Source organism: Cyprinus carpio, chromosome B25 (assembly GCF_018340385.1).
Source record: "Cyprinus carpio isolate SPL01 chromosome B25, ASM1834038v1, whole genome shotgun sequence".
Taxonomy (NCBI): domain Eukaryota; kingdom Metazoa; phylum Chordata; class Actinopteri; order Cypriniformes; family Cyprinidae; genus Cyprinus; species Cyprinus carpio.
This window is the reverse complement of record NC_056621.1, coordinates 19111216-19136068: the sequence shown is the minus strand read 5'-3', so window position 1 is coordinate 19136068 and position 24853 is coordinate 19111216. Positions and strand designations below refer to the sequence as shown.

General features: G+C 35.1%; 1 protein-coding gene across 2 annotated transcripts in view; it reads right to left on the bottom strand.

The window, feature by feature from the left end:
* The window catches only part of LOC109097386 (N-acetyl-beta-glucosaminyl-glycoprotein 4-beta-N-acetylgalactosaminyltransferase 1-like), a 136713-nt gene that overhangs the window by 70003 nt on the left and 41857 nt on the right, over positions 1–24853 (bottom strand). Inside the window, exon 3 of one of the 2 annotated variants that reach the window (XM_042753516.1) lies at positions 3466–3567. In XM_042753516.1, coding sequence (XP_042609450.1) covers positions 3466–3567 — 102 coding nt within the window. The remainder of the gene's footprint in view (positions 1–3465; positions 3568–24853) is intronic. The other variant, XM_042753517.1, reaches the window with a different exon arrangement.

The following is a 24853-nucleotide window of genomic DNA, read 5'->3' as shown; positions in this document are numbered from 1 at the left end:
CTGCTGCCAGCACTGTCATTTAGTGGCAACTGGGAGACTAAAGAGAGTTCCTCAAAAGGGGAAACGGATAGCATCCTCAGAGGATGGAAAAACCAATGATGCTCTTAGCACAGAGGCGACAAATGTGGAAATGAAACTGAGAGGTCATAGTCTTCTATATGGAACTGATGTATCATGTGGCTCACTGGCGTTACAGTTCATCTATAAAGTGCCATAAATTCAAGACCCCGTCAACAGTCTGTAGTCCTGCTAATGGTCTGGGTGCCCATTACGTCAATCCTCCATCAAAGTGTTCCCCTTTGCCTCACACCTACATGAAGGGTTCAAAGTCCGTCAGACTTTTTCATTGTTGTACCTCATCAGAATGGCCAGATCTCACAAAACCACGAGCCATACCTCTCGTGCCCAGATTCAGAAAAGAATTGCTCTAAATTCAAGAGATACCAGCCTGTGTTTGCTTTGCTAAGCTGTAAATATCTGCCTGATCTCAGGGCTGTTATTCAGCCGGATATCACCTGTGCTCACTCCTATAAATAACACGGCCTCTGAGATCTGTCAGGGACCGGCCATTCATTCCCCAGAAGCAACTGTGGCCGACACTCAACACAACATTCAGCTGCCAACACACGAGAGAAAAGCAAAAACAGACAACATTAAGAACCGTGCTAAGGATAAAGCAGTCACAAAAAATGTAGAGATGCATAATATATCAGTACCATATTGATTATTACAGATAAATATTACAGATTATTTTGTTTATCGGTAACTTTCAATTTTATTTCAGGACTCCAGCAAGACATTATAATAAATACCTCAATTAAATTTACATTAAATTAGAATAAAATTTTCTGTTATTACACGGATGCATCAGTTGTTGATGTCAGCCACGACACAAGATGCGCTATTTTCTTTCAAATCAAAGCGTAAATACACAAAGAAAACATATCCGTGTGGCGCGGCTGACACAGAAGAGCGTATACTGCCTGCGTACTGCTCAGATTCGCTAAAATGGGGCTACGCAGATGTGGAGAGACACAGAGGAGACAAATTGTTGAATAAAGTCATTATTTTTGTTTTATTCGCGTACAAAAAGTATTGTCGTCACTTCATAATGTTACGGTTGAATCACTGATGGCAGATGGACTATTCTGATGATGCTTTTCATACTTTTTTGGACCATGACACTGTTATTTATCTGGCGGTCTAAGGGACAGTCACAAGCCTCCCGGTTTTCATCCAAAATATCTTAAATTGTGTTTCGAAGATGAATGAAGCTTTTACAGGTTTGGAACGACATGGGGGTAAGTGATTAATGACAAAATTTTCATTTTGGAGTGGAGTATCCCTTTAACTACAACTAGAAAACTTCAAAAAAGCTGAGAGGGATCAGCCCTGGCCTTTGTGAAGGTCAGTTGAATTTTTCCACAGACTCAGTAAAGCGTTTCAGTATGCACCTCGCTTCAAGCACAGGGGTATTGTCATGCTGGAACCGCCACAGCGGCTTGAATCCGTCTACAACCGGAGGCAACGAAGCGGCACGTCATCTCTGAATGTTCACTTACACGGACAATCAACTGCTATGTGCGATACTAGACTTCAGCAACGGTAAGACGGGAAAAATAGCTCGCTATCCTACTTTATTTAACGTGCCAATAGCTGTATAGTTGTCTGGCTAGTGAATGTGAGAGCCTTGTATTTACCGAACCTGAGAGCGTCAACAAACCGCAGCCATTGACCTGCAAAATATTCCCACCTCACCATTATTATTTAAAATGGTGCATCTAATTCTCCTGCATTCATACGTATTTCTACAGCAGCTCTGGCTCATTATTCTGCATGTGCTGGTTTGGTTGATGGGCCTCATGGGCTGAAATGCCTACCATTCTGAGCACTGCGTTAAATCCTGTGCTTTCCCAAATAAGCAGCTTAGGAGAAAACCTTTTTACTTTATATAACAGGAATAATCATGACAATAATGTCACTTTAAAGGAGACGGATAAACCATCCAAATTAAAACATCATCATCCAACTGTTTTGTATGGAAGCTTTTTTCCACTACGGAAAAAAATACAAAAAATTAAAAAAAAAAAGGTAATTGCTTTTCTTCTAAAAATTCTGACTTTTGCAATTTTAACTTCTTTTTATTTCCTTTTTTTTTTTTTTTTTGCTCAGAATTCTGTGATCTCTCAATACTTTTTTTTTCCTTCTTGGAATTCAGATATTTTTCTGCCACACACACACAAAAGGTAATAGCAACTTTATATCTCAGTTCAGACTATTATTTTCACAATTTCAAGTTGTGTCTCACAATTCTGACTTTTATTTCTCAGAACTGTAAGTTTAGATTTTGCAATTTGGACATTTTTCTTGGAATTCAGACTTTACATCACACAATTCAAATTTTTTTTCTTAGAATTCTAAGTTTACATATGGCTATCATTTTTGTTTGTTTGTTTCTGCTGAAAAAATAAACAAACAAATAAAAAATAAAAAGGTAGCTGCAAGTTTTTGTGTTTGTATATGTTTTCTTATTAACGTAATTATATTTGGGGATTTGTTTGTGTTTGTATATGTTTTGTTGTTAACGTAATTATATTTGGGGATTTGTTTGTGTTTGTATATGTTTTTGTAAAATAGTTTTTGTAAAATAAATAAATAAATAAATAAAATCATATAGATGCGTTTTGCTTAGCTGATTTATAATTCATATTTGTTAGCAAATAAGAGGGAGTTTTCTTTTCCAGAGTTTTCATTTCATAATTCTGAATTTTCCCCCAAGTTTTCATCTCATGATTTTAATTAAAATAAGTTAAAAGGTAATTGCATTTTTTTTTATCTCACAATTCTGACTATTTCTAAAAATCTGACTATTTTTCTCACAATTACGTGTTTATATCACAGCTAAGACTTTTCTTCTCAAAATAACGAATTTATATCTCACAATTTTGAATTTATATCTGACAGTTCTGATTTACAATATTCAGAGTCAAAAATGTGAGATATGAATTCAGAATTGCGAGAAAAAATTCAGAATTGTGAGATAAAAAGTCCTTATCTTTTTTATTTTTTTATACCATGGCGGGAAAAAAGCTTCCACTGCTTAGTCTAAAATATTAGGAAAAAAAAAATTTGTAGGATGAGCAGCAGTTCAATACAGTTAATTCAGTATTCAGCGACTTTGAATACTAATGAGCACTTCAACTGGAGCCATGGAATCGTGGGCTAAATCTTGTCAGATATTACAGCTGATATTAAAATATGACAGTAAAAGAGTTTGTTCATTACACAAAATTGCATGTTACAGGAAATGGTCCAGGCCAGCATGTGCTAATTAAGAGCTTCAGTGAAAGTTTGAGGACTTCTCATTAAGAACTTACACAGCTGACGACAAACAAAAGAGAGTGATAATGAGTCATTGTCCAACGTAAAATGACAAAAATAAAACGACAAGCATGATACTCATACCTCTGGTTTCCATGGCAACTTTTTGTACTTCTGTGTGATGAACTTGCGGATTTCAGCTTGATCTCTATCATGAAGGGTGCCAGCGTTGGGCTCATCTTCCTGCTAGAGAGAAACAGAGAGACGGCCATTTCCATAAATAATGATGTCATTTTCTAAAATATTCTAAAATATTCACATTAACTTTTTACTGATATGTTTATATATATATATATATATATATATATATATATATATATATATATATATATATATATATATATATATATATATATATATATATCTGTGTGTGTGTGTGTGTGTGTGCTTATGTTCCAAAAAATAGGACTGACATTTTTTTTTTATATACAAACATTTGATATATTTTGGGGTATATATTGTATATAATTTTTTTCATTTTTATTTATTTATAACATTTTTAAGATGAGAAAAGGTGACAGATGGATCACGTTATCTTCAAAAATATTTATAAAAATAATTAATATAATTAAATAATTAAATAAAAAGAAACAAATTCAATAATAAGAAAGAAAAAGAAAGAAATATATTTAAATAATGATATAATATTGATATAAAATCAAATTATTTACAATAATTTGTATGCTATCCTTGTTGTTACTTTTATTAAATGTATATTAAATGTAAAAATACTGTAATGTGAATCTTCATTGAGAATAATAAAGATTACAAAGAAAATTTTTTTTTAAAAAATAAAACGGATGCAGGATTTGGGGTGAAAATGTGCATGAAATCAGAATATAAAAAATCATAATGATTCTAAAATAGGCTTAGTTTTCCTAATGCAAAATATAATTATGTTTTTCTTTATATCTTGGGGTGAAATGTGACCTGGACATGTTCATGACAGGTTTCCTGACTCCAATAACACTGATCTTTTGGTATTTCCACTAGAAAGCAGCTCAGATATTCATTTGGTCTGCCGATGGTCTGTCAGACATGCAGCAGCTTTTCTCTTCTCTTCAGCTCTCAGTTCATTTCTCTCCATATTAATCTCCTGCTTCAGTCATGTGTCACATGTCAATGTTCAGCGCTAATTGAAAATTGCACCGAAGCATCACAAAACCCGATTAGGAGTGGCTTAAAGTCAATACTGTCGAAGAGAAGTCGCAGTAATAAAGGCCTTTATATATCGTGTTAGTTATTATGCGTCTCATTTGACAGCTGGAATGACTGGTTATGTTCACAAACCCACTACCATACTTAATATTTCACAAGTGTATAAGTATGCATACTGTGAATTTATTATGTTTTCTATGCAAACAAGACCTGGATGACCTGAGCATATTATGCTGGGAATTCTAACCCATAATGCAATGCACTCACATTGACCTTGTATTCCCTTCATGTTATCCATAATCACTCCACTGTTTCATTATTTAATTGGACTGCAAGAGTTATACACATTACAAAATAATTATTTTTCTTTATAATGAAAAAACAAAACTGGATGCAAATGTTTGAATTATGCAATTAATGAGGTCATGCGACAACAAAGTAGCACAATAATGATTAAAAGAAGCATTTTTTTTCATAAGGGTCAATTGTAAACAAAAATGTCCATGATAAAGGAGAAATATTTGAAAAAATACATTTAAGTTCTTAGAAATGTACAATTTGTATGCTGATTCTACATTGTTTTGAACACTTTTTCATACCATTTAATAAAATTGTGATGAAATATCTGTAAAAACATCATGTGATGTAAACAAGTAAAATGCAACAATATTTCCATAAAACTTTACATGTGAGTTTACGCAATCATAATGTTTTTGTTCTTTTATGTTTCTGCATATTGGTCTCACCACATGACCTTGAATTGGTGGAAAAACATTAAAATAATAATAATAATAATAATAATAATAATAATAATAATAATAATAATGTTTGCCTTTATACACTCCAAAAAATATCAATGAAGTTTTTATTCAGAAATTAAAAACATATTTAAGTCACTCTACATTACCACATAAACATTTAGGGTCAGTATGATAAAAAAAGAAAGAAATGAATGCTTAAAAATTGTTTAAAAGTGACAAAAAAAGTTACAAATTGTTTAAAAGTAACATTTATAATGTTACAAATTTTGGCTTTAAAAAAAAATAAACTGTTGCTCTTTCAAACTTTCTATTAATAAAAGAATGTTAAAAAAAAAATAGTTCATGGTTTTCACAAAAATATTAAACAACACGATTAATTTGTTTTTATCACATTATAATTAAAAATTTTAAATTCCATAATAAATGTGTTATTAAAAACAAAAAAGTCTGCAATAATATTTTATTTAAATAAAAACACATGCATGTACATATTTAGAAAATGATGTTTTTATATATTAAATATATTTATATATAATATAAAATATAAGTATATACATGTAAATATTTTTAAATATATAGTGTAATATTTACTGTATGTGTGTGTATTTATATATACATAATATACACAACACACACATATATTATGTAAACAAAAACGTTTATTTTGGTATTTACTGTATGTGTGTGTATCTAACATTAAACATTGATAATAAGAATAAATGTGTGTCAAGCATCAAATCAGTATATTCGAATGATTTCTGAAGGACCACGTGACATTTTTTCACGTGTCATTTTACTATATATTCAAATAGAAAACAGTTTTAAATTGTAATATTAATTTAAAATATTACATTTTTTTATGTATTTTTGATCAAATAAATTTAGCTTTGGCAAGCGGAAGAGATTTATTTCAAAAACGATAAAAAAAATATCTTACAGACTCCAAACTTTTTTACTGTATATAGTGTGTTTGTAAATTTTTATAGGTAGTGTATATATGAAGTTCATTTTTTATTTATGAATAACCAATATATCCAAACCACTGACCAATAATACATTTTGCATACTATTATTTTAAAAGTAATAGATAGTATCCAGTATTTATGCAGTAAGCTACTATTCGATTTAAAACATCGTCATTATCTTTCTGCTTGTTACAGCCAAATATTAAGAATCAAGACAGCAAGAAAACAACAAAAGGCAAACCCTCCAGACCAAAACATTAAAAATTTCCAAATACATTGAGGTTCAGATGACTTGTGCACAACTGCAATCATTAAAGCAAGAGCTAACCCTTCTGGCACTTAAGTGCTGATCCGTAACCAGCTTCCAGCTTCAAAACCACAGCCTCATCTAATATTACAATCACAGCAGAACTGATCTGAAGTCAGATCTCCTCTCAAGACAAAGGGACAAACACCACGCAAGTTCTGAGACGGATCCCATGTGGGTTTGCAAGTACGAGGCCAGAATATAAAGGAGGTTAATTAATTCTCCTCGTTCAGGGGTAAACAGGCTCGCTCTAGGAGCAGGAGACTGGGGCACATTTTTCACGTCCGGTTAGCCAGCAGAACGACAAAACACAGCCCCTCCACAAATCAAATTTTAATTTTTTCTTCTCTGTAATGTGGAGTGTAGTGTAATGGAGCGATCGGTTTGTTTAGTCATTTTTATTTATGTTCTGTCTGATGAACTACAAACACTAGCTGGAGTGAGAAAAGGAAAGGTGTTTAGATGATGCACACAAGGTTAATGCATTCGTCCGACGATGAAAAACGGCATGCTACACGTTCACGAAAAACTAGCTTGCTTATGATTCGTCTTCATTGTCTTCAGTGACTGGTGAAGTAAGTCTGGCAAATTTGTCAACATATTGGACTTCAAAATGGAACAGAAGAAACTCAAGAGCTGTTAACTGGAGGACTGGTCATTTCTTAACCAGTGAAGGCTATTGGGAAATGCCCAACTCATCTTTTGTAAACACGTAGAAGGACACACAATGGAAGACAGTGCTAATGGGTTATTGTTGAAAGCCATATTTATAATACTTGGCAGCTGCTGCAAATTGAACTGTGATAATTGATTTAACTGGCTGGTAATTAATAAAGTAAACAGGAGAAGATCTAACAAATATGAGAGGGTCCGGCAAGCTTGAATTATAGGGATTCACAAGTTGTCATCTGGGAGTGTACAACTTCCGTAGAAGGGATAGAAGGAGGGTTTAATCAAAGAATGGATGAAAAGTGGTGCAGTTTGATGAATGGAATGTATCAAGGGAATAATGAATGAATAGATGGATAGAGATATGAATTAATGGATGGATGGATGGATGGATGGATGGATGGATGGATGGATGGATGAAAGGAGGAATGGAGACAAATTAATCAATGGATGGATAGATTTATGGCGATATTAATGGGTGAAAGGGGGGATGGAGATATGAATTAATCAATGGATGGATGGAGATATTAATAGATGGAAGGGTGAAAGGAAGGATGGAGACACAAATGAATCAATGGATGGATGGATGAAGATAATATATGGATGAGTGAAAGGAGGGATGGAGACATAAATTAGTCAATGGATGGATGTAGCGAGGGATGGATAAAAGAAAATGAATAGATGGATGATGGAGACAAATTAACGAATGGATGGATAGAGGGGCAGTTTGATGAAAGGAAGGAAGTAGTAAAGAATGATGCATGGTTAGATGGATGTATGATAATGTAAGAAGGGATGGATGAATGATGGAGACATGAACTAATGAATGGATAGTTAAAAGTGTAGTTTGATTAAAGGATGAATGAAGTGAGGGATGGTGAAAGAACAGACTGATTGATGGATGATAAAGAATGGATGGATGGTTGATGGAGATTGGACTAATGGATTGATAGATGGATGATGGAGACAAGAATTATTGGATGGATGGATGAAAGGAGGGATGGAGACAAATGAATAAATGGATGGATAGATTTATATATATATATATATATATATATATATATATATATATATATAAATGGGTGAAAGGAGGGATGGAGACATGAATTAATCAATGGATGGATGGAGATATTAATAGATGGATGGGTGAAAGGAAGAATGGAGACAAATGAATCAATGGATGGATGAATACATTAATGGATGAATGAGTGAAAGCATGGATGGAGGCATAAATTAGTCAATGGATGGATGTAGCAAGGGATAAAATAAAGAATAATGGATAAAAGAAAGAATAAATAGATGGATGATGGAGACAAATTAATGAGTGGATGGATGGGGCAGTTTGATGAAAGGAAGGAAGTAGCAAAGGATGATGAATGGATTGATAGATGTATGATAACGTAAGAAGGGATGGATTAATGATGGAGACATGAATTAACGACTGTATAGTTAAAAGTGTAGTTTGATTAAAGGATAAATGAAGTGAGGGATGATGAAAGAATGGACTGATGGATGGATGGTTGATGGAGATATGAATTAATGAAGGATTGGATTGATGGATGGAGACACAAATTCATGTATGGACAGAAAGGCAGTTTGATGAAAGGGTGAATGTAGCGAGGGATGGAAGAAAGAAAGAATGGATGGATGGGTGAAAGGAGGTATGCAGACATGGATGGATGGATAGATGGGACATTAATTAATGGATGAATGGATGGATGAAGGGAGGGATATAAACATGAATTAATTCATGGATGGATGAAGAATGACAAAGGATAGATGGATGGATGCATGGATAGATGGATGTAGCAAAGGATGGGTGCAAATGCATGAATTGATAGATGGGTATGAATCAATGAGTGAAACAAAGAATGGCTGGAAGAATGGATGGATGAAGACATGGAATAATGGATGCATGGACAGAAGGGCAGTTTAATGAATGCATGTACGGAGCGATGGATGGAGGAATGAAAGAAAGGACTGATTAATGGGTGGATGGATGAAAGGAGGGAGGGACGAATGGATGAATATAAGAATGGCTGGACAGTAGGACAACATTTACTAGAAGCCACAGTTTAAACGTTTGTGTTTTTTCAGGTTTTAGATGTTCAGCTGGTTTAGCTGGTATCCCAGACTAACATTCCCAGTGTCCCTCAACACAGGCAACACAATGCTGCCACTCTGGACACTAAAGTTCCTGGACAAGAGGGTTGGAAAAATTACGTTCTGGGAAAACAGCGGAAAAATGACTGTCAAGCATGAGCTCATAACAGCATACAGCATAACAGGATCTCCACCCACAGCAGCGACAAAGACTTCATTTATGTTTGGAAGTTTCCTTCTTGCATAAGTGTTTTGATATTTTCAGAATTGCTTTGGTACACTGAACCACCTATTGAACATCTGCTGGAACTGTATGTACAGTAATGCAGCGATGCTGAGAACACGCTGTTCTGTTAGTGCTGTCATGAAGGACTCAAGTCAATTAAGCAATTTTTTGAACAGCTATTGAGCGTTTGTTGGAACTCCGAACCATATTTCACAAACAGTAATGCAGCGATGCTGAGAACACGCTGTTCTGTTAGTGCTGTCATGAAGGACTCAAGTCAATTAAGTCAAGGAAAACATTTTTCACCCAAAGACAAAAGAAGAAAAAAAAGAAAGATTAAAAAAGGAGCAAAATTATATACTGCATAAGGAAAATTAAGCCTATTTGTACAACCATTGAGATTTTTTTTAGTAATTTTCATAGTAATTAGGAACTTTTTCATTACAAACTCTTACCACCATAATGTACAAAAATCTCTGTATCATAACAGAATTAACACTTAAATCAGAACAATTGAAATTGAGTATAATTACATTTTTTTTTAAAATTTTTTTTTTAATGTTGTTTTTTAAATTATTTCTTAATTTTTTTTTTGACTGATTGATTGTCATGCCAGAAACATTTAATTTATATGGAATAAATAAATACAAATGGATTTTAATAAATTAATACATTTATTTATTCATTTACATGTTTGTGCATAATACATTTTCTGATTTTTTTAGTTATTTATTGTAATGCCAGAAATATTTAATTTATATGCAAAAATAAACAAGCACATTTTATGTATTCATTCATTCGTGTATTTATTGATTCTTTTTGTGTGTGTGTGTTACGATGATAAGAATGACTTTTTATTGTGGTACACTAAAGAAAATTGGTAAATAAAGTAAATAAATACAAAAATAAATAAATAGTTAGAATTTATAGTTTGAATTTAGTTTTTTAAGTGTTTTTTTTTAGTTAAATTTTGATTAAATTATTTTATGCTTATTTAAATTCAAATTGTATTTATTTTTGCTTATTTAAATTCAAATTTTTTTTTAATAGTGAAGAATATGCATAAGTTTCTTTATAGAAAATACAATTTCTCTCTTTTTTTTGGGTGGGGGTGGGGGGGTGGGGGGGGTTTGGGCGTAAAATGTTACCTGGAAAATTCTCCATGAGATTTACAGATGAATTTATAAATAGTTAAAGACTTAAATAGAAAAACATCTTGAAAGACTGCAAGAATCAAATAAACAGGAAGTTCACTAGCACAGCAGGCATATAATCCAACGTTTGAAGATGTCTGAAACTCCTCGCTGTTAATGTACGCAGTCTCGGAATACTAAAATAATATTAAATATTAAAATAATTACAGCTTCATATATCAGTTCTCAACATAAAGAGTTTGCATCTCTCACGTCAGATTTGTTCTGTGAAGACGGTAACGCCGCACTACCAGCAGGTGCAAATGTCACACCAGCGCTTTTCTCCTCCTGCTGCTGATCTGGTATCAGTCAGGGGCGCGCGGCGGCGAGGAGAGTGACAGGCCAGCGGGACGGAGGAGACAGGGGACAGCAGGGGTGACGGAGCTGCCATACACGCTCATATGAGACAGGTCTGATCCAGCGCAGGCTGTCAGACAACCACTGTCACATCACAGCTGTCACTAATAATCAGAGCGGCTTCACAAACACACCAGCTTCTGCTGTAGGTACTGCTGATCAAACCTGAAACACTCCGCTGAGTGAAGAAGGCCTAACGAACAGATGCTCATGCTCTTTTCACAGTTTGTCCATTTACAAGTCTGAATCTAAATTTAAATGCAACGTGTTATGTTGGTCCAAATCTGGTTACATTTGAGAAATGCCTTTCATTAAAGGAATATTTCAACCAGAAATTAAAATCAGCAGATAATGTAATAACCAAACAAGCTAAACAAGATGTAGATGAGTTTGTTTCTTCATCTGAACAGATTTGGAAAATTGCAGCATTACATCACTTGCTCACCGATGCATCCTCTGTAGTGAATGGGTTCCGTCAGAATGAGAGTCCAAACAGCTGCTAAACTCATATTTTGGACTCATATTTTGGCCAGAAGCAACAGTTTGTAAACTTCTTAATGATGGATTTGTTTCTTACAAACATACAGCTTTTCACTTTACAAGACATTAACTGATGGACTGGAGTGCTGTGGATTACTTGTGGATTATTGTAATGTTTTATCAGCTATTTGGACTCTCATTCTGACGGCACCCATTCACTGCAGAGCATCCACTGGTGAGTAAGTGATGCAGTGCTAAATTTCTCCAAATCTCTTCACATGAACAAACAAACCGATCATCAGTTTTAAGTGAAATTAATTGTCAAGTGAACTACTCGGTCATTACTGATGCAAAAATATATGTAAACACTAGCCGTTCGTCTCAATATTGTGTTGAAGGTGGTTCTTGGAATGATGTTTAAAATAAATCTTTCATGCTAATCAAATTAAAAGATCCAAAATGTATGGTTTTATGTTGACTTTATGATTTTTAACCTGAATTCAAGAGCTCAAACAAAACAGCTGAACTGTATTATTTAGGGGGAAAAATGAATGAATGAATGAATGAATGAATGAATGAATGAATGAACCGGTCAATCAATCAATCAATGGAATAAGTAATAATTTTAATATATTTGAAAGAAAATATTTTTTTTTAAGAATTATCTTACTCTCAGCCTAAATTTATATTAAAATTCATATAATCATCAAACGTTTTATTTAAATTTTTCTCCCAACATTTCCAGTGAATTACTAATGGATGTACTTCATTTTGCTTACTAGCTAAACATATACACAAACAAACATATTTATGTTTATATTTTGTCGCATGTTCAGTTTGTTTTGTTATAGTTTTCCTTGTGTTTCCTGTTTGGTTTCCGTTTTTCCTTATTTGGTCATGTTCCTGTGTTCATTAGTTCCTTTGCTCATTGCTTTATTATTAGTTAACCTGTATCACCTGTGTCTAGTTTATCACCCTCGTTTGTCCTGTATTTCAGCACCAGTCTGTTCAGTCTTTGGTTGTCTGGTCACAGTTATATCACGTTGTGTCTTCCCATCATCTGTCAGACCTTTTATTATTAAAACAGAGTTTGGTTTGCACCAGCTGTCTCCTTCACCTTCCTCCTGACACAACTGTAACCTATTTATGTATGTACGTATTTATAATGAAAGAAACAATGGACATTATATACTGTATAAGCCAAAATATTACTTAAAATGACAGTGAAATGAATTGGCATAAATCTTTGGCATTTCACAGGTGGCAGTTAGAAAAACAAACCTTGCTCTGGAAGGAGCCAAAATGAAATAGAGTCTCTGGTCAATGTTTTTCTCAATCACTCCATCAATATGGATGCAGCCAAACTGGAAACTCAATGGCCATATCTGCTCATAAAGCCAGGCTCAACAGTGGCTCATGGCACAGCTGTGGGCCTGATTTATTAACTCTCTAATAGGCTTATGGCCTCAACCCAGTTGCTGCCTGTGACATTTGTGCTGAGCTGCGATCTTCTGCCTCCATGTGCTTGTGTTTGTGTCTCCTGACTCTAATCCCTCACCCTCCCTCCAGACAAACCCCACTCATCCTCAATTGCATGCCATTCACTTCTTATCACAATTCTTTACCACAACCTAGTATCGGTTTTTATTCGAGAATGGTTGGGTCTATCAAAATGCTTTTGATGACCGTCTGAAGATGGGTCCATGAGTCAAACAGGCACACCAAATTGTGTTCCGATTGGCCTTCGTTATCATTGTCTAATAGGTGCTAAAAATTCATTGGTTGAAAATACACCAATGTCCTCATAGATATTGGTGGCACCTTGGACAAAGACAGTGCATGCCAAATTTCAAGTCAGTCAGATTAACGTAGTTACAGCCATTTCCATCTTTTTTCCATGTTATAGCACCAACAAGAAAAAAAGAAAAGAAAAAGAAAACAGATTATTTTATAAAATTTATTGTAAAATGTTTATAAATCATGTTAAGTTTGTTGTACTACCTGCAGCTTTGCTGATTTAAACAAAATAATAATTTGTACGGTTTGTCAATAGGCGTTACTTACATCACAGCCATGAATTACTACTTGATACATTGACAAAGTAAAATAAGTAAATCAACAAACATAAATAATTTTATTTCAATCATTGTAAAATGCTTATAAATCATTTTAGTCTGATGTACTACCTTTTATTTATAGTATTTTTAAAAAATCTGGCTACATTTGTGTGTGTGTGTGTGTGTGTGTGTGTGTGTGTGTGTGTGCGTGTGTGAAATACAGTAATAACCAGTAGGCTTTAATTACATCACAACCATAAACAAATATTGTTTTACTTGCTAATCTACCATATATACATATTATCATAAGTGTTATATTGTTGTACTACCTGAAATGTATGCCAATTTAAACAATAAAAATTGTCACAGGTTTATTTTATTTTATTTTTTTACATAAAAACAGTAATAGCCAATGGGCTTTAATTACGTCACACGATTTAAGAATGTTTGTCTAATGTAAAATAAATTAAACCGATAAAGTCCCCCAAAAATCTGATTTTAGGGAGAAATATGACAAATAATGGAAATGTTTCCATGAAACTGTTACACAAATACATAGAACCTAATAACAGTAAAGGTGCGTGTATGCGTGTTATTTTTAAGTGCTCTCAAAAGCACCCCTCTGCTTTATTGATTTCCTTTGTGCCATATGTGTACTGCTTCAAATGTGCCTGCTCTCAAATCTATTTGTATTTTATGAAAGGCCCTCATAATAAAAAACCATTTAGCCTTGGCTCTGTCCTTCTCACCATGTGGTTTGCGCAATTATTTTCCCATCTTTTCCCGCACTTTTCATTTGGTTACTCAGTTGCAGGATGAATGCCATGTGCCGCGAGCCACGCATGATGAATCTCATCATTACACTAATAGGTGAGGATGATAATCTGATGAAGGTGAGATGTGACTCAGAGTTTGGCGGTAACACAGCGATGACCAGTAAACAAATCTGACACTTTCAGGTCACATTCCGTGTTTGTGTGAGGAGACTGGGTACATGTGGAAAGGCGTTCTACATTTTTGCAGTATGCAGTGTGCGTGCTGTGCACAGTATGTGAATATTCTGTATGCATATGCAAAATACCCAACTGACAAAAGACATTTCCCAAAATATGCAGTATGCAAACACAGCAGACTGCAGGACACCATATCCCACAATATATATCTGCCCCACTGGAATTTACATTTCCATTGTCAAATTAACTGTTCTATTTGTTTTGTTTATTTGTTTTAGTCATATTGATATTCTTTAATTAGTCAGTTTCACTGACTGAAATGGCAAATCATTTTAGTCAGCTACAACAACCAAAACATTTTAGTTCACAAATATGTGCATAATTAATAATGTGCACTTTTCCAAACCAGTTTGTAATATTTTTCGTCAGATCCCTAAAATATTATTTAATATTAAATTACTAAATAATATTATATAGTATTGTTACTTTTCAGTAAATGCAGTAAAAACAGTAATATTGTGAAATACTATTACCATTTAAAATAACTTTTTCTTTTATTGTCTTTTATTTTCTTTTATAGCATTTGTTTTATGGTCGCATATGTTCCAATATTAAGTTTTGTTATCTTTGACAATGACAAATGTCTTTGCCTTAATTCACTAAAAATCAAGACAATTTTACACAAAAATGAATAAAATGTATAAAAAATTAAACTGTGTTTATGCAATGTGCTGAAACATTAAAATGATTATTTTTGCATTCTACTTCTACCAAAATAATTGCAACTTATATTTTCAGATTTCTACATCCATGACACAATGCAATTGTTTTCTTTACCCTTTAAATAAATGAGCCAATTTATTTTGCTATACTTTCCACTTACAATAATACTGTAAGATTGCATTTTCTTATTTCCATAAATCTAATCACACCAGCTGAGAGCCACTGAGCGAGAAAGAGATCAATTTGAGGAGTGCTATCTATGAAAAACCAGTAATGAGAAATCACCAATTTCCATAAGGACTCTTTAAACGTTTAGTGATTCCACACAGACAAAAAAATGCGCCTGATTGTCGGCTCAACAGTAAACACACCCGGTTATCTCTCTTCACAACCTCAAGTCATTTCTAAGCACTGCTGAGCACAGGTCTTTTAAATACATCCAACAAACTTTTAGCTGTAAGTCTTTTGGACATGTTTAAAGGGTATGTGAACCATTTTTGCCATTGTAACTTTGTAAGATTAGCACAAAAAATGATGCTAGATGCTAGATAGGCATTCGAAAGAATTGCATTTTAATCTCACTCTCAGTCATACACTCACACTCAACAGGATGATAAAGAGGCCTTCTAAAAAAGAGCTGCTACTGGACCTGTTAGAGCACAGGAGAAAATATATACAGTAGAAAACCAACTGCAAAAATTAGCATCACAAAGCTAGCTATCACGGAATAAACTCCTGCACCTGGGCTGCTCTTAAGACAGTGAACATAAGGACAATTTACGCTCCCATAAAGACAATTGCAAACGTCCGAGCTGTGAGCTCAAGTCCATAAATGGAAAATTAAGAAGACAAATCACACTTAAATAAGTCCTCCTTCTGAAAGCTACCAAACTAAAGCACTAAGTACATTTTGACAAAACAATAGAAAACCATGCATATAATTCACGAGCATAATGTTGGCAGTAGAACAGCCGGGCTCAATTACGCCGGCCTTGATCTCTGGAGAAACAGCAAGCTGAATGAAGCTTTTGGCTCTGAGCAGGAACAGAAGTCTACAGCCGCAGCCTGTTCTGTTGTTAATATTCAAAGCGTGCAATTATATGGCATTTCCCAACCCCAGCGGTGATAACACACTTAAAAGCCCTGCGTGTTTAAGTAGTTATGATCATTTGAAGTTAAGGTTGTGAAAAAGACAAAGCAGGTAAGTTCAGAACTTTAAAGTATATTCATAGAACTTTGAAAGATTAATGTAGTTTTGCTTGTTGGTATAATGTGTTTCCACTTTTCCCAATGCTGTGCTTTTATTTATTTTATTATATCTAGTTACTTTTGCAAGCATGCATGAATGCAGTGTTATTAGCAAAAATGCAAATTTGCTTATTATAGTGCCATCTTGTAGTCAATTCTTGCAAAACTTGGTTTTGAGACTTCGTACAAACATGTAAACTTTTTTTTTTGGTGTGCACACCAAAAGCGAAGTGAATATTCACATTGTGTTATCACTCTAGATTACAATTGGGATGTTTTTTGTGTCACTTGTGCGAATAAAAATATTGCGTAATGCTTTCCTCCATTTGCTTTCTAAAGAAAAACGTCCTCACGTTAAAACTCATTATAATCAACAAAATGCACACGATGTAAAAAAGAGCTTTATTAATTGACAACTTTGGTGATTTTAAAGGGGTCATGAAATGAGAAACCAAATTTGCCTTGATCTTTTGAAATATAAGAGGTCTTTGTACCATTAAAACGTCCTGCAAGTTTCATAGCTTAAGACGTCCTCCCCATTATAAACGAGCCATTTATTTAATCAAGCTCTAAATACAGCTCGTTCTGGATCCATGGTAAGAAGTGACGTCACGGTGCGAAGTGACGTTCCAACCATTTGCATATGACCGCCTCCAGCACAAGACAACTACGCTCATTTCGTATCGTTGTCGCGCTGCGCACCTCACAAGTGTTCAGTCGACGGACAACGAGTGGGTCTGTGTACAGGAAAATTACAATGCCACGCAGTATGCCGTTATTTCCTTGTCAAATGTCGAGAGCGCATTATTGTAGCGCGAAAGTACATTAATATAATGTGCGAGCGCGAATCTCTCTGATACACGTTGCTCTTGAGAATTTTCTCTGGGCTCGCTCAGAGAGTCTGCCTGCACTTAAACCATGTTCAGTGCAATCGCGAATCTCTCCTCTTCGCTTAAAGTAAGCGTGTATGTGCTTAGACTGTGTCCCGTGCGTTCGCGCATGGCCAAGTACTCAAATTCAAATTCTTTCTCTTTGCTCTTGGCATAAACGCTGTCAAAACGGCAACAACCAATCAGAAATAGGCTTCAACGACTGACCAATGAAAACGCGACATCGTACATGGAATCACCTGCTACTAAACAGTTATGCTCAATCCGCAAATGTTCTGGCTGGGGGTGTTAATAATTGATCCATAGACACTGTCGTTAGCCAATCATAACAGTGGGCATTAACACTGAACTCTTAAAGGGGAAACAACCCAAAAACAGACTGTTTGAATCAAAGGATGAGAAACAGGGTGGGAAAATGTCATAATTCACTACATTTTAAAAGTTTTTTAAAAAAAAAAAAACTATAGTAATACTATAATTGCACCTAGGGGACCATAATAATAAAATAAAAAACCCATGTCATGACCCCTTTAAAGAGAGCCTTCTTTACTTGCTTTCATACAATTTAAGTAAAGTTAGAAAAAAATAAAAATAAATTGCAGCCGCATTTAAATCCAGGAGTGTATCATATTCCTTAAAATATCAGAGTGCAAGATTTGCGTGGCGAGCTTGATGCTGAGTGCGATGCTCAACATTTATTCTTATTTGTCTACTTGTTTTATCTTTAGTATCAACGGAAAAAAATCATAATGAGCAAAAATATGCCCATAGGCCGCTGCTCACACCGAATGACAGGTGAACGGATGCGCTGTTTCCAGTGAATATGTGCATGTGAGGCACCAGCGCGATCAAACAGCTGAAACAGAAAATACTCGATTTGTGTTCACACAGTAAAGGCATAATTCGAAAATGTTATTATTCTTGATTTTTCAAACTGCTAACACCTTTGCAGAGTTAATAAGAATTATTTCTAAATGCTGGACCGTTCTCATTTCGCTCTGCATATGGAAACTAAAGGATTTTATTTATTTTTTTACCAAGAATGAACCGAAATGAAAACATTTAGCTTCTAATCCGTGTATTTAAATATATATATTACCTTTTTATTTGATATATATATATATATATATATATATATATATATATATATATATATATATATATATATATATATATATATATATATATATGTAATGACTGTTTAAAAACAATAGCATGCAGTAAGAGCCTTGGTGTAATGGTCTTTCTTTTCATTTTTGAGGCGTAGACTATAGCCTAAGACTATCCCACATTTGGAAAATAACTCACTGTAAATTTTCTAATGATTTTTAAGGATGTTACAATGTTATATTATAATGTTACTGTTATTTTACGTCGTCCTTTCATCTCCGTTTACAAACCAACATTTTACAATTACCGTCAGTTTGCAATCCGTCCCTATGCGCCACCTGGTGGTAGTTTCGCGAATATTTTAACATGCGACTGACTTCCAGTTAATGCCGCGGCCCTGTGGCGGCGGTATTACCCATTCTGGTTGTCCACCTACTGTACATACACGCACACACAATCTGTCCACTGCCATGGCATATGTTGACTATTAGTCATCAACTGCACCTCTGAAGGCTTCCCATCTCAGACGACACAGCTCCTATCTCGCCAAGCCAGCAGGTACAAAAAACTAATTAACAGTCATAAACAGAACAACGCTACTGTGCAACTCGCAGCGGACAGCTGGTGGTGCTGTCATTTTTTGGGAGGCTCGGACCCCTTTTTCCATTTATAACAATAGAAAAGTGTCTGCGGTCCATTTGTAGTGTCGGACAAAGTGGCTAAGAGCGGGGGAAATCGATGGTTTTGCAGGGGAGATCAATCATGGGGCCAGCAGGCTGATAAAAATCAATGTGAAGTGAGGGCCATGGGTTGTTTTTCAATAGGAGACAGTGCATTATGAACTGCAAACACAGAGACAGTAAGCAAGGTGGACTAGCGTGCTTCTCAGGAGAGAGCCTGCAATGACTTCTGAATCTGGGGTGTAAGCCAGAGATGGTTTTGGCCTCAGATGGCACCCTAACAGACCACCTACAGTCCGTTTGGTGACTGTCTGATCCATATGGCCAAACAAAAAATGGATGAGTAGTTAGCAACTAGCATACACAACCATACAAATAAGTATGTTCTTCTGTGTTATGTCTACAATCATTAGTGCATGGACATACACTGCTGTCCTATTAGTTTAAACAACAACGGTCTATTATTGCAGTATCATCTTTTTAAGACTTTTTTTTTTTTTGCCTGTAAATGTGAACAAAGGTCATTCACTTTATTTTAGTCAGATGTTTCTTAAAACAAAATGGACAAAAAAATCATGTTGATAGTCTCTGATGCTCTTAGATTACATACATTTACACTACAGTTCTTTTAAGAAAGTCAGTCCACTCTGTGGCCATTTTGTTTATGCCCCAAAACCTGTGTTGCCATATCCGCAGTTTTTCCACAGAATTGGGCTAGTTTTATACTGCTGCCATTGGTGTTTTTTAAGTCTGCAGATTGAGGCAATCTTTCCCCACTCCCGGAATCCTATTTCAACAGAAAAAAAACATGAGGTGGCTAGTTTTAAATAGCAATTATGCTGGTTTTGTTTTGCAGACCTGGCAACCCTGCCCCAGACAGCTATTTCCATTCATACAAGTAAAGCTATTTACTCAAATATGGAAAGATGGACTTCAGATATTTTAAACTGTTTGCCATACACTGCAAAAATGATTTCAAAGTTTAGCAATTAAAGATGACATAGCTTAAATTTTTTGAATTTTTCATTCAGTTAACATGTTTTAAGTTTTTTACGGACTGGTTTGTATATTGACAACGAAAGTATTTGCCCCTTTAACATAAAGATATCTATTTGTGGATTTATTTCAATAACAATATCATGTTCTCAGCAAGATATATTGTGGCATCTTATGAAGACGTTCGTGAGCCATCTTGTGAGTTCCTCCACAAAGATTGAAAATTTTCACCATCGTCCATTTTGGTATGTACATATTTGTTCTTATTGGCTTAAAAACTAAAATAAAAAAGGTTGTATATAATCTACGAAGAGTACAAGAGTATGTTGATAATTTAACTCTGTTGAGTGAAAACCTTTTTACAGTTTATAACGTGTAAGTACACAATAAACCTGAAAAAAAAAGAAAACTATAGAACCAATTCAGAAAATTCTAATGGTTTCCACTACAAATACCATCACAAACATCACAAACCATCAACTTTTAACCATTAAAAAATGGTTTTCTGTAGTGTGTTTTGGGACATAATCTATTAGGATGTATTGGTTTTAACAAGCCACCAATAGAAGGTGACCAATTACCAGTAGAGACCCACAAGGTCCAGTTTCCATTAAAACCAATACAAGTCCAATAATAACCAATAAAATAATTACAAATTTTGTGATGGTGTTTTTCAGCAGGGAGGATGTTGCTAACATGGCTGCATGATACTCAGATCTGTGTAGTAACTAATTACATGTAATCTGGATTAGGTAATCAGATTCCATAAAATCAAATACTTGTAAATTGAGTATATTACTTTTTTTAACTCTCATAATCAGATTACAGTTTTTTATGGATGTTAATGGGCTTACATTAAGCCCAGTTTGAGAAACCCTGGTTTAATGTAATGTTGAATGCATTTTATTGTAAAAACACAGATTTTACTGTGGATTCGGTAATAGCCTCTATTCACAATAGGGAAGATGCAAAGCAGATTAAGAACTTGACCAAAATAATTTATTGAAGTAGTCTGCGCTGTTAAGATGCCTAGCTTTTGGAAATGCCTTAACAATGAGAGAGTGCCTACAAGTGCGTTAAAATGTTGCCTCCGAAGGCAACTCACTAGGTCTTGGAAGAGACTATTTCGACTCACCTTGAGCTCTGAAAAGTTTCATGGTTCAGGCCCTGAAAAAGAGCTAGTGGTTAACCAAGGCACATCTCCTGAGACGGTTCAGAGATCAAGAGCTCAAGAAGTTAGTCGCACACTGCAGAGAATTACGTTACTCAAAGTCGAGTCGGTCGAAAGTCTGAAAAGTCAAGAATATAAGGTGGACTGAAACTGAGAAGTCAGTAACCAGGGATGACAATTTGAACCGGAGGTGAATAAAGATCCAGAGATGTGGTTAAGATTAAGAAATGGAGGTGGACACTGATTAAGTGTGGGTGGACAAGAAATCCAAGCAGCCAGTGTCATTTCCCAGACACATATCGCATGATTCAAGATGTTATTCATGCAGGATATATAAAAAAAAAATGTGGTATGACTTTAGGGTTTATTTTTATGTATGAAAAGGAAAAGAAAGGACAAGAAAGGACGTGATGCAACCTGAGACTCAAACCCGCAACCTTTGGTTTACAAGTCTCTAACCATTAGGCCACAACTTATTATAAAAGACATATATAATAATATTTCGTTTAAAATGTAGGTTTAAATAATGCAACTATTACATTTATGTGTAGTTTCACATTTTATTAATGTAGGTCACCACTGAGATATAACTCTGTATGACACTATAAAAACATTTAATGAGAGCAGCTAAAAGAGTACAAACCACAAATTCTTCAGTAGCGAGACACAACAAAAAAAGAAAAAACGTAACAATAGGAAACATGCTGTCTTTGAAATGTACGGGGAAAGCATGAAAGCATGTAGCTGTCCCACAGGAATGAAAGACAATGCAGACCTTAAAAACATGCATGCTACAGCAGAGCAAAGGCACGAGCGAAAAAAGAAACGCTTAAACTGAGATTTTCACATCAATTATTCATCATGCTGAAGGCCTCCGTGCTGCAAGGCTGCCAAATCTCATGTCAACGTTTCTTTGCCTGATACTTCAAACAACTGAGACTGCCAGAAAAATCCTTCACTATTTTAGTTTCTTTAGGGATCTTTTTATCTTCCACCATCTATGTCTGACTTCTGCCCAAAAGCAAAGAATAAAAGTGATACAGTTCTGCTCTTGTTAAACTTTTCTGGGCAAGGCAACGGTGTTAAAGCAATAGCATCTCCAGCTCTGTGTACGTGATTCAATCTGCTGACCTTGTTCATGCTAAAAGACAACACCATGGTTTTAACAGCTACTGCAATGGCAATGCAATGGTGCCACATGTTCAACACAAGTGATCCTCTTCTTTTTTTTTCAAACTGCATCAAAACACAAAGAAAATCGCAAACATGCAACTCAAATGTGCCCTATTTCTGTAACTAAAAACAACTTGCCCCACATGTTATGGATTTCATTTTACATATCTAATGTTGTTTTTGCTGCTGGTCTGCTGTCATCTGCTGGTGTTTGCATTGACATTTCTATGATTGTGAGTGATGACTTCGATGATGATTGAATATAATTTGAATATTGAATAAAAAGTTATTTTAAATTTTAACAATATTAAATTGTAACAATATTTCACAATAATGATGTTTTTACTGTATTTTCAACCAATAAATGAAAATCTTAAGAGATTTATTTCAAAAACATTAAAAGAACTTCCCAACTACATGCTTTTTAACAGTAGCATTCTTTTGCAGCACATAGAATGCTTGGGAAGACAATGTAACTACCCTGACTATTTCAGTTACGGCACATTAACTAAAAACAAGCTCTTCACATCTCTGACAGAGTCATCACTAGAGTTTCAGCCTTAATCATTGACCTTGTCCTCTGGCTGAGCCCTAGAACCTCTTCAGAGAAAGAAAACCCCATGAGGATACACCCACCAGGGCCCTAAAGAAAATTGGTTTTAGCGCCTCAATCCCATCCTCATTCTGCTCATGATTTAGAGGAGGAGCAGGGCTCTCTGGGGTGCCTGCAAGCCACAGAGCTTTCATACAGAACACAGTCTGACACCAGAGCCGCCCGCTCCGTCCCCCACGAAACTCCTGGAAGGCCTGTGTTGTCGTTCCCTCAGTTTAGCCCATTAGCTGCAGGTTTATGGAGCATGGAATGAAGCAGGAGTCTGAATCATGAGGAGATGATCAGCCCCGGGGCCCAATACCTGCTGTGACCTATCGAAACAACCCCCAGTAAGGGGCCAATCAGAGCAAGAGACATCTTCCAATTCTTCCATCTTCAGTAGAAATGGGTGGGATAAAGGGATATAGGGCATCTAAGCAGCAGAAATATTTTCAGAGCAAAAAACTAATGAAATAGAGGGTGGGGGTCATTGGTTTACTGTCACTGGTTTAAGCACTCAAATCTTCAACAATCATTTCTCTAGAATGAATCAATTATTCCTAGATCTGCTAGTATAGTACAACAGTGTATTTATGCCCAGTGGCATGTGGGTTTGTGTATAAACAAGATTGCATTGAGTGCAAAAATAGATCTGTCACTATAGTGCTTTTGTGTGAACCAGGACGGGTGAAATTCCCAACAGTTCCCCAGTATTTCAAGAACACAGTCCTCTCTGTCAACACATTCAAGAAATACTTTCACAATATTGTCATTCATTGTGACCTCTGATATGTTTAATAAAAGCCCTCATGTTAAGAAATGGAAAAACGGAGGTGGTGTTAAAAATGTAGACCTACTCTGGTCCACCTTAAAGTTTTAGTTACATGAAGTGACTTCTTTGTAAAGGTTTTCATTCATTCAAATGTCAGGGGTTAGAATGAAATGTGAAAAAATTCCATTATCAGTGCTGTAATATGGAAAAAAGGACATCATTATGATGTGTCCCGATCCTCAAGATATCTACATGGGCCAGTTGCATAACCTTAGCCACCAAGTTAAGACTGTGTCTTAAGAACGAATTTGACAAGATAGCAGTTGCCAAGGGGAAATCAGTCTTACTTTTTCAATGCAAATAAAACTAATCTACCTTTTCATAACTGAATTTAAAAAGTTATGACCAGTCTTAAAGAAAAAAAATAGATGACTCACTTTTTAAGACTAGTCTAAACAGTTTATGCAACCGGCCCCAGGTATCAGCACATCTTCAGTACTTTTTAATACCCTTTTCCAAGATCTTTTCATCACTTTAAATCTTGATCCACAAAAACATTAATGAAAAAACAAAGTGAACCTTTGTGTTAGGGTTAGGGTTACTGGTAACTGAGCTAAACTGAGCTAAACTTGCACCCTCAGTGTTTTATAGTTTAGTATAATATATGTTAGCTTTGTAGTGGAGTAATCTCACTATTTAAACCAGACCTATTGATCCCCCATGACCTAATTATTGCCTTTCCCACAGCACAGCTATTAAAATACCATTTAGGCAATTAGCAAGATCTATTGGTATATATGTAAAGCTCATTAAGAGGTGTCTCCTGGCCCATATGAGCCTTATCGACCTCACAGCAGACTGGCTCAGATATTGATTTTACACGTCATC